General features: G+C 42.3%; 1 protein-coding gene across 1 annotated transcript in view; it reads right to left on the reverse strand.

The window, feature by feature from the left end:
• Positions 1 to 193: 193 nt before the first annotated feature.
• Positions 194 to 16,413, reverse strand: part of LOC126215048 (uncharacterized) — a 159,097-nt gene continuing 142,877 nt past the window's right edge. Inside the window, exons 12-14 of the mRNA XM_049941690.1 lie at positions 15,614 to 15,887; positions 14,070 to 14,234; positions 194 to 1,684 (exon numbers count right to left, since the gene is read on the reverse strand). Of these exons, the coding sequence (XP_049797647.1) occupies positions 1,605 to 1,684; positions 14,070 to 14,234; positions 15,614 to 15,887 (519 nt within the window). The 3' untranslated portion in view covers positions 194 to 1,604. The remainder of the gene's footprint in view (positions 1,685 to 14,069; positions 14,235 to 15,613; positions 15,888 to 16,413) is intronic.

Genomic DNA, 16,413 nt, shown 5'->3' on the forward strand with positions numbered 1-16,413 from the left:
GACAGGGTCGGTTCTTTGATGGACTCTGGAAATTAAAATACTGCAACACCACAGCAAGCATTTAAGAGTATGCCTGACAAATTCTCTGGGTTTTTGTCTCCACGAAAATCTCTGAAGCCAGCTGGAGTAATGGTTTACAGACACTGTTAGCATGTGGGAGGATAATTTATTGGTCCAGTAAGGCTATTTCAGATATAGTTAATAATTCCTTTTTATTTTCATTCCAAATTACATTTTCTACAATGGACATCTATAATTTGTGGAAAATGGACAAAAGTAGTTGCTGCAGAATTTATTTCAAAACATTTTCCGTGAATTTTTTTCTTGAGGAGGAAGAACCAGTCAGTCATCATACGGCTACTGACAATATTTCATCTTCAAGAGACACATGCCCCTCTCTTCTTACTTCACTTGATAGATCACATTTTGAGAGCAATATTTTCTAATTCTATGACACTTAGGTTTATTGACAATGCTTATCTAACATAAAATATAACAAGTAACACTTCTGCAAAACTCTTGGCTCTCACGAAAGCTATCATTGGAAATTTACAATCCGTTATCATGTACACACATTAAATAAGAGAGCAGAAAATACAATTCACTGTAAATTGACTAATTGATTTTAACTCTAATGTTTTGACTTAGTTATGGTACTTCTTACATTAGGTTGACTGCTGTATGTGCAAGGTAACTCGACACTTGACGTGCGTGGTTCTTGCAGTGAATGTAAAGGAAGTGTACACATTGCTCCATTCCCAGCATCACCCACACCAAGTGTCAAGTTACAGTACGAACACACAGCAGACAATGAAAGACAAAAAATAGACAGAATCTCTCAACATTTATTGCAGTAAGTCTTCAAATGAGCAAATCAGGAAAGGATGAAATACAATGTGAACATCCTAGCTAGGGTTCCTTACTACACTAACACAAACAGATAGGGAAAGGGGGGAAGGGGGATTATGTCTGAAGTAGGTAGAAAATGTTACATAGAATTCTTCACCATTAATGTTCAATCCAAAAAGTTTCACATTAAAGACAAAAATGTGACATTTTTGCCTAATTTTACTAGAAACAAAAGTAGCACAGCACAATAAAAAAAGTATTTAAACCAACAATACGATTAACAGTCATGCAAGAGAAACAGACTTGAGCTGGCCAGTAAATCGAAGGAGGATACAATCGCACAAAACAATAATTTTTTCTGAGTTTCAGATCAACAGCTACTGAAATTTCTTTTTACTGGAAGCTCAGCTTGCCTCAGATAGCTTACTTCTTCCTCAAAATGACAGTCAAAGATTTTTCTACTTTTCATCACGCCATAATTTAATCAATAGCACACACATAGATGTTTGCTTATGACTCTTTCGAAGACTCTATTTCTTCATTAACTCCTAAAATTTTACCATAATACGGCAATGAGGCCGACACATTTAATTTCTGCTGATTATAACACCTAGCACATGTAAATAACACATTTATTAGGAAACAATACGACGGACACACAGAGAAAGGACTTCCGCAGAAATGGCAACGACTACTGGAGAGTGGCAGCAGCAGCTCACTGCCGCAGCTCTCGTCACGAGTGAGCGGCACCAGCCTCACAGCTCGAACGCCTTTTCAGCGACAGGGCTCAGCTCGTGCCCACTCTTCTTCAACGTAGAAACAATTTTATCCACAGCTGCACAGGAAACACAAATATTTAGACATTATACGAAATGGAAAATTCCTGTAGGCAATATGTAATAATGGAAAATCTAGGTTACAATAACAACACTATGTATATATGCAGACTGAAACGATGAATGAAAATTTGTACCATGGTCGGGAGTTGAACCTAGGTCTCTTGCTCACTAGGCAGATGCGCTAACCCCTAAGCCACTGTGGCAAGTGGCTTTGCACAATTGCACTGATTACCCTAAGGGCGTACATGCAGATGAGGAAGAAAAATTCCCAGCTGTTTCCCAGTGAAACACACATTTTTTCCCCAAGTGAAAATCCACTTTTTTCTGGGTGGAAACACACAATGTCCCAAGTGAAAGAACTTTTTTCCATGTTAAGTGAGAGTATACAATGAGCTGTAAAACTTATCAATCCTTTGAATGAAAAACGTTTTATACACCAGCACAGGACTTCCCAGCATTTTAGTAAATGGAACCTAGAAAAAAAAAAAAACAACGCATTTTAGAAAGATCTTCAATGCGCGGCAATATGCACACTGCATATTTTCATATTATGAGAGTATAAATACAAATTCCCCAAAATACAACCTGGTAATTTCCAAAGCACTGAAATTGAGATTGCGCTGAGTGATTGATGCTGTCAGCTAATCATAGCTCATATCATGTGATCTTGCCAGTCAATGACAGCAAATATCCAGAACATAGGGGTAGTCAGCAAATAGCAACTTCACTTAATTAGTGCAAGCAAACAAACAGGAAAAGTTAACAGTTTAAATTAATGTACATACAGTATATCTGCAAGGAAAGCTAAGCTTTCACACACAACATTGCTTGTCAAAAATTTTATGCAGTTTTTTTCCGAGGGGGTGGTCAGGCAGGTTCCTAAGAGCACAGCTTAAATTGCAGCAGCTGAATAATTCTGAAAAGTTCGATAATAAATTTCACTTCAGTACGTGGTACATTTCTTGGGTTACCTGACTGATTATATGTTCTGGCGAGCACTTCGACTTTTCTGCAGAAAAGCCAATTACAAGTGAAATTGTTCAAGAACTCAACTTGCACTTTTTTTTGGAAGGATAATTATATTTTTTCCCATCATTATTGCACAATTTGTAACCTATGAAAGAACTAAAATAAATATGAAAAACTAATCTTGAAGCTTGATCTTTCTTAGTGTGTGTTATCCTTTAAGATATATCAAACACAAATGCTCCAGTAGAATTTTAATAATGGCATAAATGGCCGGTCCTCAAAACTCCACAATTTAAGAAATTCATCACACATTCTCACATGTAACATAGAGGGTGACATACGAAATGTGTTACCATTTTGTTTTTGAATGTAAACTTTATTGTCAATACAATCTGAAAGGAACATACACAACAATGAAGAGCCGTCCATGGAGATTTGTTCTAACTCGGCACATGCTCAATATGTCCACCATTTCGTTTCGTAACTTCCTTTAAACAAACACTGAAGTTAGTGATTACCCTACGGCACACGTCTTCCGTAATTTCACTGCAAGCTTGAAGAATAAGTCTTCTGAGCTCCATTAAATCACGTGGACGTTTCGGGAAAATTTTTTCCTTTAGGTACCCCCAAAGAAAAAAGTCACACGGATTGAGGTCCGGACTATTGGGTGGCCAACTTTGTCCGTCATCGAAGCGACCTGGAAACCTGAGTGAAATGATCCACATGTCGAAATTCTCATGTAAAAACTCCAACACAGTGTTTGCAGTATGTGGCCTTGCTCCATCTTGCACGAACCACTGTGTTGAAGGGCAAGGCAGTAGCAAGAAGCTGTGGAATGAAGCTATTGTGAAGAATGCTCAAATAATGCTCACTGTTCACAGCTTCTTCAAAGAAAAACGGTCCAATAAGTCCGTGACTGCTGCTCACACTGTAATCCTCGGAGCATAATGTTGTCATTCGTGGAGCACTTCTGGGTTTTCAGTGGCCCAAAAGCGTACATTTTGTTTGTTAACCACACCGTCTAAATGAAAATGCGCCTCGTCTGATAACCAAACATTGTTGAGAGTTTCTTCCCTGTCCTCCGTCCACTGAGCAAACAGTAGTCTCTGCTGCTTGTGTTCTTCAGTGAGCTTCTGTGCACAGGTCATCTTTTATGGGTACATATGGAGGTCACTTTTAAGAAAGCGTTGAACGGAGCGTCTGGATATTTCCCAGGACTTCTCTGTGCAGCAACTCGTACTGCTTCAATATTCTCCGGCAAACAAACGTAAACAGGTATGACACCATGCTGATTGAAAGCAGCTTGTAATTAGGAAGTAAGACACAATTTTTGTTCTAAAGAATTCAATGCAGTTTGTTTTCAGCAGGCTGCTTGTGTGTGCACTGTGTTTTGTTGTTGTAAATAGCACATCTTCTAAAGTTTTACTTTGCTGTTTCTTTTCTCTCATTTGTGTGTTATTGTTACAGTATTAGTGTGCAGTAGAAGGCTACAGCGAATTCCTTTGTTACAGTATCAGTTTATTCCGGTCAAAATTACAAAAATTTGACTGAAAACTAAAACAATGAAAAGTTCTCAAAATTCTAAAAAAATCCCATATGGAAAAATCCCGGGTTTTTCCCCAATGAAAAAAACCTGGGTTTTTCCCAGATGAAAAAATCCCGGGTTTTTTCTTGAAAACATTCCCGAGTTTTCCCCAAGCGTATACACCCTGAGCGCAGCGTGCCTCCCTCCTCAAAGCATCGAGGAGAGAAGTCTGCTAGAGTAGTCAGTGCTGTCGTGTAAAGTCACTGTGCCAGGGCGACACAGCTGTTAGTGCATCTGCCTAGTGAGCGGGAGACCCAGGTTCACATCCCTGCCTCAGAACATATTTTCGTTCGTTGCGTCAGTCTGCTTATACACATCGTAAATGTTTGAGACCTGAAAAGGTCTCTGGAACTATATAGTTTTCATTGGAATAACAACAATACAAAAAGGATAAATTGCTACTCACCACAATGAGTGTGTGTGATCATGTTGTTGGGAAATTCCATTAGAATTTCACTAAATTTTTAAACAAAAGCCTAGCTTTCAAAAACAATTGTTTCTTTTTCAGGTAAAGAGGAAATCAGAGGGGGTGGTTATGGAAGGGGGAAGGGGAACCAGGTCTCCCACGGCATGCACCGATCGGCGAGAACATCGTGACCACTGGCTTACTATCGACATAAACCTGTCCGGGTGATAGCAGTGTCACCTTACAAGGAATGACTGCTAATCAGACATACGTGTGGCACACGTAGCATCAGTGAGGGCACTGTTCACGTGTAGACTGGGGAAGAAACATGACCTATCTGAGTTTGAGTGAGGCAAGATCGTGTAGGCTGGAGGTTCGGCACAGGCATTTCTGAATCGGCACAACTTGTCGGGTGTTCGAGGAGTTCTGTGGTGTCTACAATACGTGGTAAAACCGAGGTGAAACTACATCCAGACATTGTCAGATTCGGAGGGAGGGGGGGTGCACCCCTCATTATATACGTCTGTCGCTGTAGGCCGGGCAGACTAGTAAAACAGGACAGGCAGCAAACTGTGGCAAAGCTAACATCAGACTTTAATGCTGGCCGGAGTACAAGCGTGTCTGAATACACGGTGCACCGGACACTCCCAATGACGGGCCTATGCAGCGTATGACCTGTGCACGTGCCCACGTTAACACCACGACACTGGCAACTGTGACACTGGACATCGGTGCAGTGGCAGACATTGTACGGTCCCTCCGGCGACCTACCGAGGCCTCGCCGCTTCCGTGCCACGACGCGTTACCGCCGTTATCTGTGCCGAGGGTGGACACACCGGCTATTAGGTAACTGGTCGTAATGTTCTGACTGATCGGCCTCAAATTTAACAAGCGAGAAAGAAAACCGAAGAGAAATGTGGGTAAGTTCAGGAAAAAGAAATAAAATCATCCAAGTTTCCAGAATGGAAGGTAGGAGACGAGGTACTGGCGTAAGTGAAGTGAGACGACAGAATCTGCCAGGAAGTCACATTGATATTTGCTGATGACACATTAATTCTGTCATCGGAGAAAGACTTGGAAGAGTAGGTGAACGGAATGGGTAGAGTCACGAAAGAGAGATCGTATGATGAAAATGTGAAGTTAAACGAGAGTACTCGAATGTAACTGAATTAACTTACGTGAAGCTGAAGGATTAGACTAGGCAATGAGAAACTAAAAGCAATAGAGGTGTACTCCTGTTTTGGCAGAAAAACAACTGATGATGTCCAAACACGAGATGATATAAAATGTAAACCAGCAACAACAAGGAACGCAAGCAATATCAAGTATGTTTAGAAACACAGTTTTCTGCTACCAATATTAATGACAAGCTGTTAACCGTGGCTGTGCACGCGTATCGGTAGTTTTATTATGAGGAGTTATGGAGAGCAAGTAAGCTACTGTACGTGTAATAACATCAGCTGCCCTCACATGTCTGGCTGTTCGGGTGAGCAAAGCCCGAGATGCACGCCTCGCTCTCCCCCCTCCCGAGCTGGGGGCAGGAAGGGAAGGGGAGGGGATGACGGAATATTGAAGATGGAGACCAAGGCTTGTAGATTCAGAGAGGCATCAGACTACAGAAGAAGAAGAAGAAGAAGAAGAAGAAGAAGAAGAAGAAGAAGACCACAATGAAGACGACCACGACCACAACCAACAACAAAAAGTTCACATTTTATAACTGCTAAAAGGGCCATAAGATTGAACACATTTTGTTGATAACCCGGACCCCATACGAAGTGTTATTAATTCTCCCATTACATGGAATGTCACGACATAGCTAATATTTTGTCTCGTGAGCCTATTTGCAGGATTGTCTCTGTAATATAGTGAGTAAAATGTAAAAGTAAAATTTACAGGTCCAGGGTTTGACCCCTGCTTAGCCCTAGGCTCTTTTTCTGTCATCTAGCAGTTCTTTCCCTCTGGCAGTTACTTGTTAATGGCGAGGAACACTATGTTTACGTATGAAGACAGTATTTGTTCTTTCAGACATGTCCAAAAGAACAGATACCATCTTCCTATATAGTTAAGGCTAACCAGCCATTGACCTCCTCCTCCTGTGCTGGATGCACAAGCATTGCTGGAACTCTTACAGGACTTGGTAAGATTGTCTGCCACCAGTAATGACTGTAAAGGGCAGGGGCACTACAATTGTAGTGTGTGGACATTAAGTTGGGAATGTGGGTCTCACGGGGAGCACGCAAGGGGTAAATCCCTGCAGTCGCAGTATTATCTGTGCCCTCGGTGGCTCAGATGGATAGAGCATATGCCATGTAAGCAGAAGATCCTGGTTCGAGTCCCGATCTGGACATACATTTTCAACTGTCCCCATTGACGTACATCAACACCTGTCGACAGCTTAGGGCCTCGATTTAATTATTATTTCACTATGTTTAAGAGTCCATGTTAAACTGTAGATCCCTCTACAACTGGCTGGTTAAGTCAGTTCAAAGAAAACAACATACCAACTCCAGAAGAATTGCTCCTGGTAAAGCAGTGCATTGTTCGAAACAACCTTTGGGTTGATAATAGTCTCATCTTTTACCTCAAGTATTCACATCTGTTCGCATTGCCCCTTTAAACATGCTGGGATTCAAAATGCTGTCCTAATTGCGAACCCTGCCACTTGCGCAGTATGCTGACAGTAAGTATAAGAATCTCAGGGCCTGTTACAATGAGAGCTACCTCTGCAAGAGAGGGCATGCCGTATTTTGTGAACCATAAGAAAATAAAGATGCACTTTAATTTTTAAGCAATTTTTTCAAAAACACCTCTTTTACTATTAGACTGAAAAGCCACAATAAAAAAATTTCTTAGTTTATAAAACCAAACTGACTTTTAAAATCCTTGAAAACCATTATGTGAACTACTACTACTACTCCGTCGTCTTCATCCTCTTCAGATGTAATATGGTCTTCACTGCCATTGAGAGCATTACTTGTGCTGCACTTCTTTTAAGTTTTAGCAGTAATGTCTTCTCTCTAAACCATGGCTGTTTTATCCACTGACACACTTGTTTGATTGTAGGTTGTTTCAAAGCTCCCTCTGGCATGAATTCGTGTTGGGTTTCATCCATTTGTTCCATTCCAGTCATACACATTTTAAACGGTTTAGTTATCGAGACATCGAGAGGCTGCAATTGTCGAGTAGTCCTCGTGGAATAACAGCGAGCTCTGTAATTCCCTTTTCTCTTTCTCAGAATGTTTCAAATAACTATAAAACTGATCTAGCAAAGGAGAGAACTCTTCTTTAATAAAGCACCTTTCCTTCTGCCCTATACTCTGTTAATCAATAATTTCATACCAGCCTTGTCCACTAAACCCTTGTCATGTACATGAACAACAACACTCGGCAGTATTCCATAAGGTTTTGGCATTGTTTTGCACTTGAAAATGATCATTGGATTAAGTTTAGTACCATAAGCACAACATGAAAGGACAACAGTGTAGTGCATTTTTTCATGTCCACTTGTTTTTATAGTTACAGTCTGAACACTTTCATGGCACCAGTACTGTTACTCGGCACATCAAATGTCAGGGGAGTTTTGTCCACATTCACTATTTGACTTAGTTCAGCACTGTGTGTGTGTGTGTGTGTGTGTGTGTGTTTCCGATGGAAAGATAATATTTTGGCATAACATTGTGGCTTTTCTAAGATACTTTGGTTTTGGTTCAGATGCTAAGTCCATGACACTTCATACACATGTGGCACCAACAAACACCACACTTAAAATCTGTTAAGTTCCTCTGTAGCACTAGCTTACGAACATGTATTTGAATCATTTTTGTATCAATTCCAATGTCATTTTGACGGTGCCCTCGAATTCATTTCAAAACGTCATCATCTAATTTGGTAGTTTTGTATTCAGTCCTCTATTTGGACATTTAGTTTTCCTCACATTTTACAGTCTTCCTTTACTCGTCCACCATTAGTGACTCGTTTTATTTTCTGTTGGGGGAGGGCCGAAATGCTGCTCATCTGCTCTGCTTCCATGTTGTTCTGCATGTGCTATTACTGTCAATCCATAGCCCACATCATATGAGTACCTTTTATTTTTCACATTACGAAAGTAGCTACGAACAAAAATATTGTGCTGTTACCGACACCACAAACTGGGCGTGAGAGACGTGAATAACTGGTAGAAACCCAATTAATCAACATGAAAATGCCTCGTCAGAAAAGCCTGAAGAATTATAACGCAAATCATTTTCATTTGAAGTTCACTGGCACCATAGACTACAATGGTGCATCACAGGCTAGACAGTGCTCTGGGTTTGTGATGGCAGCACGGGAGGGAGACAGTGTTAGCAAGCTTGTCAATCTCTGTTGCTTTGGTGCATTGCTGCTGCCATTTGAATCCAATGTTGCCAAATAGAGACAGGTTTCCTGCAGCATCGAATATATGGTCATTTTTAAGACTGGTGGAAATATTAAATAAAAAGACTGAACATTTTTATATTAATTTCAAGTATAACATGCACCTGAATTTTGGAGGCAATTTTTTGAAGGAAAAAGTGTGTTTTACAGTCAATGAAATATGGTCTGTTGTTATGAGTGCTACCTCTGCAAAAGATGGGATACTGTAAGCTGAAGGACTAGTGCAAGCAATTTTAAAGATTATGCTCCATTCAGTGAATGAAAAGATTTTTCCCGATTTTTTTTTATTTTTATTTTATTTTTTTCCCCGGTGGTGAAATGTCATGGTGCATAAGACAAGCAGTGCTCTGTTGTTTACAGGATGACCAAATAAAATGTTCCAGAAAGTCCACCAATTGTTGAAGACAGTGAGGAGGCCAATTTGAATATTTAAAATAACAGCAGATTCAGAATATTCTCCATCCACCATTGAGGAATAGGAACACAAATTAAAAACTTTTAAGAATGTCAAGAGTCCACGAGAAGCTAGAATTCCCACTTAAGTTATCAAGGCTGGAGACAAAGCCCCGTGCTCCAAAATCCACAAGCTAATTGAGTTAACCCGGGTAAAACAGGCAGTACCAGAAGAATGGAGGGTATCTGTGATATGCCCCACATAAAAAAGGAAAGATAAATTAGTATGAGACAACTAAAGGGGCACAGCACTACTGGACATCCACTACAAGATTATTTCAAACTTTCTATTAGAATGGTTTTAATCCCTAGCAAAAGAAACAATTGGAGAATACTAAGATGGTTTTCAAACAGTACGATCGACCACAGATCAGATTTTCATATTAAATCGAGTCCGTGAAAAAATTGTACACACATCAAAAAAGTTTTGCCTTACCTTGGTTCCGAGAGTTCCGGAACCACTACAGAAAATTGGAATAGACATCAACATAAACATCTTTTCTGGCCTTTTTATTGCTCACGCAAATCACACATTGCATGTTGTACCACCATACAGTGAAACCTTCAGAGGTGGTGGTCCAGACTGCTGCACACACACCAGTACCTCTAACTCCCAGTACCACATCCTCTTGCATTGATGCATGCCTGTATTCGTCGTGGCATACTATCCACAAGTTCATCAAGGGGCACTGTTAGTCCAAATTGTCCCACTACTCGACAGCGATTTGGCGTAGATCCCTCAGAGTGGTCGGTGGGGTCACGTCCTCCATAAACAGCCCTTTTCAATCCATCCCAGGCATGTTCAATAGGGTTCGTGTCTGGAGAACATGCTGGCCACTCTAGTCAAGCGATGCCTCTATCCTGAAGGAAGTCATTCACAATATGTCCACGATGGGGGCACGAACTGTCATCTGTGAAGAGGAACGCCTCGCCAGTTTGCTGCCGATACGGTCACACTATCGGTCAGAGAATAGCATTCACATATCTTACAGCCGTTACAGTGCCTCTCGTGACCACCGGTGGCGTACGGCAGCTCCACATAATGCCACCCCAGAACAGTAGGGAACTTCCACCTTGCTGCACTCACCGGACAGTGTGTCTACGGCATTCAGCCTGACTGGGTTGCCTCCACACACGTCTCCGACGATTGTCTGGTTGAAGGCACGTGTGACACTCGTCGGTGAAGAGAACGTGATGCCAATCCTGAGCAGACATCACTTTGGTTCACTCTGAGGTGCCTGGCAACTTCCCTCGTTGAGAGCTCTTCCTGGCACAAGGTAACAGTGCAGACGCTATTGAACCACGGTATTGACCATCTAGGCACGGTCGAACTACAGACACCACGAGCCGTGTACCTCCTTCCCGGTGGAATCACTGGAACTGATTGGCTCTCAGACCCCCTCCGTCTAATAGGCGCTGCTCGTGCACGGTTGTGTACATCTTTGGGCAGGTTTAGTGACATCTCTGAACAGTAAAAGGGACTGTATCTGTGATACAATATCCACAGTCAACGTCTATCTTCAGGAGTTCTGGGAACCGAGGAGATGCAAAACTTTGTTTGATACGTCTACAAATACGGCCAAGAATGACACCTCCCCATTCGAGAAAGCTTTTGATAGTATCTGTAGATGGTAGAATTTGGAATATCAAAAAAATTGGTTAGACTTGTAGAGGGATACTTGACTGACCCAAAAGCTACGGTTACTAAAGGCAATAAGACGACACAAAGTTTCCAAGTGGAAACAGGATTAAGGCAAGATGGGTCATCACCTGTCCTTTCGACCTGGCACACTAATGTGGGAGTTCAACAGAGAGAGCCTACCAGGTGATCAAGATAGTTAAAATATTACCTGTTTGGTACATGCATATAACACTGTCACAGCAACATGCACACAACAAGAACAGAAAACAAGTATTCTGACCATGGAATTAGTGGGATAGAGGTTTGACCTACAAACTAGTACTGCAAAGACAATATACACTCCTGGAAATGGAAAAAAGAACACATTGACACCGGTGTGTCAGACCCACCATACTTGCTCCGGACACTGCGAGAGGGCTGTACAAGCAATGATCACACGCACGGCACAGCGGACACACCAGGAACCGCGGTGTTGGCTGTCGAATGGCGCTAGCTGCGCAGCATTTGTGCACCGCCGCCGTCAGTGTCAGCCAGTTTGCCGTGGCATACGGAGCTCCATCGCAGTCTTTAACACTGGTAGCATGCCGCAACAGCGTGGACGTGAACCGTATGTGCAGTTGACGGACTTTGAGCGAGGGCGTATAGTGGGCATGCGGGAGGCCGGGTGGACGTACCGCCGAATTGCTCAACACGTGGGGCGTGAGGTCTCCACAGTACATCGATGTTGTCGCCAGTGGTCGGCGGAAGGTGCACGTGTCCGTCGACCTGGGACCGGACCGCAGCGACGCACGGATGCACGCCAAGATCGTAGGATCCTACGCAGTGCCGTAGGGGACCGCACCGCCACTTCCCAGCAAATTAGGGACACTGTTGCTCCTGGGGTATCGGCGAGGACCATTCGCAACCGTCTCCATGAAGCTGGGCTACGGTCCCGCACACCGTTAGGCCGTCTTCCGCTCATGCCCCAACATCGTGCAGCCCGCCTCCAGTGGTGTCGCGACAGGCGTGAATGGAGGGACGAATGGAGACGTGTCGTCTACAGCGATGAGAGTCGCTTCTGCCTTGGTGCCAATGATGGTCATATGCGTGTTTGGCGCCGTGCAGGTGAGTGCCACAATCAGGACTGCATACGACCGAGGCACACAGGGCCAACACCCGGCATCATGGTGTGGGGAGCGATCTCCTACACTGGCCGTACACCACTGGTGATCGTCGAGGGGACACTGAATAGTGCACGGTACATCCAAACCGTCATCGAACCCATCGTTCTACCATTCCTAGACCGGCAAGGGAACTTGCTGTTCCAACAGGACAATGCACGTCCGCATGTATCCCGTGCCACCCAACGTGCTCTAGAAGGTGTAAGTCAACTACCCTGGCCAGCAAGATCTCCGGATCTGTGCCCCATTGAGCATGTTTGGGACTGGATGAAGCGTCGTCTCACGCGGTCTGCACGTCCAGCACGAACGCTGGTCCAACTGAGGCGCCAGGTGGAAATGGCATGGCAAGCCGTTCCACAGGACTACATCCAGCATCTCTACGATCGTCTCCATGGGAGAATAGCAGCCTGCATTGCTGCGAAAGGTGGATATACACTGTACTAGTGCCGACATTGTGCATGCTCTGTTGCCTGTGTCTATGTGCCTGTGGTTCTGTCAGTGTGATCATGTGATGTATCTGACCCCAGGAATGTGTCAATAAAGTTTCCCCTCCCTGGGACAATGAATTCACGGTGTTCTTATTTCAATTTCCAGGAGTGTAGAAGAAAGCTCCGTAACTCTGAAGATATAATAGTGAACTATACTGGGCATAAGCATGAGAAACAGTTTATGTATCTTGGGTCAATTTTTACTGAAGTAACACAAGCTGAAGCAGACATGAAACCAAGACTGCAGGCAAGAAACACATGCTGTTACTTCCTAATTCATGTATTCATTCCTTTAAAATGATAGAGCACAGCAATCAGTTGTCCTTTTCTTCCAGGTTTTATTCGGCAAATTTTACATTGCAGCTAGTGCCTAGTCACTATCAATACACCATTTTTATAGTATTAATGCATGTTCTAATATGTCAGTCCCTGTTGTTTGGCCTTCTGTGACAGAAGCCAAAACAAGTCTTACTTCTGAGAGCAGAACTCAACATTTGGCTGATTGTGACAAAACAAATGTTTTTATACAGCCATTTTATTTACAAAAATATGCAATATTTGGGATTTAGTACAACCTTATGGACTCAAAATTTTAACCCTACTAAGAAGTGTTTGTTGCAGTATTAGAATGCCTTATTTTAAAATCCTAATTCTTCTCAGTGGAAAGAGAATTTTCTCTTCTTTCACAATTTTGCATTTTAGGATACGATATTATTCAGATATGTTCTTTTTATCGAAAACAGGAGCCCAAAAATAAGCTATTTAAAAAACTACCAATCTGATAGTTAATCTAAATAACTTCATTTTTGAATGCATGTCACTATTGTCTGGAATTCTGGTTTTCTATGTTGTTATTAAAAATGCAGTTGATATTTTTTTACAATTTTCCAAATAGTTTGCATAAAATTGCTCTGTTAGGTGTTAATCTCTGAAAACTTGACATTTGTAAAACTGTGTTCATGTGAACTCAATGAGAGTGGCAGTGTGGTTTCAGTTGCCCTGAGACTGCAGTCGTGTGTGTGTGTGTGTGTGTGTGTTGTTGTTGACAAAAGCCATTGGCCAAAAGCTTTAAGTGTGAAAATCTTTTTGTTGTGCCTGTCTGCAACTCAGCATCTCCGCTGTATGGTGAGTAGCAACATTCCTTCTCATATATTGTTAGAATGAGAGTTATGTAAGTCATGACCACACTATTTTATAGGAATGGTGTGCTAGGTCAAAGCTGTTCACCACAATTTCAATGTGATTACTGAAAACTTATCACTCACCTTCTTTGTCAATGCTGTCGAGGAAGGCCCACGCAATTGAGAAGCGGGGCAGGAGAGCGACATGGTGCAACATCTGCACCAAATACTCTGGTTCGTCTATAAAGTGCTTCTCCAGTGTGCGCAGGATCAAACTGAGCATCTGACCGTCTAACTTTGTACCAACCACTGCAAAAGAAATGACCAATGATGTACACAGCAAAGCAAAATTATTTGCAATGACAAAAATGCCTGAATAAATATGTTCTTCAGAATATAACAGCTGTGAGTTACAATTAAAGGGAAAAAATTCTTGCCAAATTGAAACAGATATACAGAAATGATCACAGACATGCTAGCTTCTGTACACAGGAGCAAAGAGAAGAAACAAATGGGCTAATGCAAGAATTAAGCAGGAAAAAAAAGGAGAAAATAAATGTCATGTGGAATTGTCAAACATTGTAAGTGACAAATCTCTCACTTGTCAGGAGAATCAAAAACAAAATGTCTCTCTTTTTGTACATAACTTATTTCTATCGCAAAAAAAACTGGCCAGGTGCGAGTAGGACTCATGCACTGAGACTTCCGTACAAACCTGATTATGTGTATGTACAGTTCATCCTTTCCAGGAATCTAGGCTCTCACTGATTTTTGCCTATTATTGACATTGATACTGGCACAATATTGGTCCCAGGGGTAACAAGTAGCGAAAGAAATATTTTTTTCATATTCACAATTTTCTGATACTTTTCCTGTAATACCTTCCTTTTTGCTAAAAATTACAGTTCTACACCAAAGGGAAGTACCCTATACATTTTGATGAGCGGGTTCGTGAATATCAAAATATATTACATAAATGGCTGTATCTTTCAATTTGCTTTGAGTTGGAAACTAATATTTATTTTACCACCTAGGGAACATAGACATAAGTATGTGGTATAAATTTAAACTTAATACATCAATCCATTCCTGAGAAAAAGGGGTCTTGACAGACAGACTGTGGGATTTTAGAATCTATACCTCCCTGGTGTGTGAATATATTTTGTGTTGCTACAGGCAACTGCAGACAATATGATTTGTTTTCTTCCCTGTATTGAGCTCTTTGTGTGTGAAATTCATGTAGCTTGTTTAATGTATTAATAAATAGTTCCAATCAGAAACTGCCCATAAATTACTCTGCTAACAGGTTATGGGCCCAGGATTATAAAATTGGTTTAATATTCCAAAAAAACTGCGAGATCACCGGCTCACGAAAAATAGCAGAAGCGCACAGTAATTTGGGATGACTTAATCGCTAAAACCACGGTGCCAGTAAATACCAATTCATTGCCTACGATTGAAAAACTGACGGGAAGAGAAAATTATAGTACCTGGCAGTTTGCTGTGCAAACATATTTAGAACACGAACAATTGTGGGAATGCGTCAGTGGCGAAGTACAGGATGCAACTAAAGTTTGTAGAGCAAGAGCCAAAATTATACTCTCTGTCCATCCGTCGGTATATGTTCACTTGCAAGATACATATACAGCAATCTACATCCACAAGTGAGGTACGCAGAGGCGGCTCACCAGTGGCAAGGTCCTCGACGGCAACGGCCCTCAGCACCGTGGCGTACCCCTCGAGGCTGGAGTCGGGCCGGAAGCCGCCCCAGGCGCGCGTGAACTCGTAGGGCGAGGTGATCCTGGTGCCCGGCTGCAGCGACAGCCGGCCGAGGGCTGCCACCTTCTGCAGCCCGTCCCCGTCCCTGTCCCGCTGGACCGCCGAAGTTCCGGCCTCTGGCATGTTCTCTCTAGTCCCCCTCACTGTGGTCGTCCCACTGTCTTCGGACGAACTTTCAGCCGACTGAAAAAGAAGCAAAGTGATACAACACACTGACTCACTCACTGTTTACCTAGCGCTGTCTGGTCACTCATTATGCGTCTTACAGATGGCATGTTCAGAAAGTAGGTGTACTGTGATCATTATGGGCTGTCTTTTTTTGTTTTTTTGAGGTTGGCAACAAAGAGTGGTAATGGGCAATCCCCTGATGAGAGCGAGCATCACAGGAACACAGTAGCATGTAAACTCGATGTTGTAGTGTCTATTTGCATGAAAGATGTCGGTAAGAAACCCCATAAAGTGCAAACCACGTGCTGTGATCCACTTCCTACTCACATAAGGAATAACGTCTACTGAAATTTTTCTGCAAATCAAAGTTGTTTACGGGAAGTGTGTTATGAGCAAAATAAGTGTGTTTAAGTGGTGTAGGGTGATTACTGGAATCAGAACAAATGTTCTTGATGAACAAAGGAGTGGACGACCTTCAAATCTGACTGAAGAGTTGGTGCAAAAAATCAAGGAAAGCGTTCCTGTATTTCACAGTGAGTTA

The sequence above is a fragment of the Schistocerca nitens genome, chromosome 12 (assembly GCF_023898315.1).
Source record: "Schistocerca nitens isolate TAMUIC-IGC-003100 chromosome 12, iqSchNite1.1, whole genome shotgun sequence".
Classification (NCBI taxonomy): Eukaryota; Metazoa; Arthropoda; class Insecta; order Orthoptera; family Acrididae; genus Schistocerca; species Schistocerca nitens.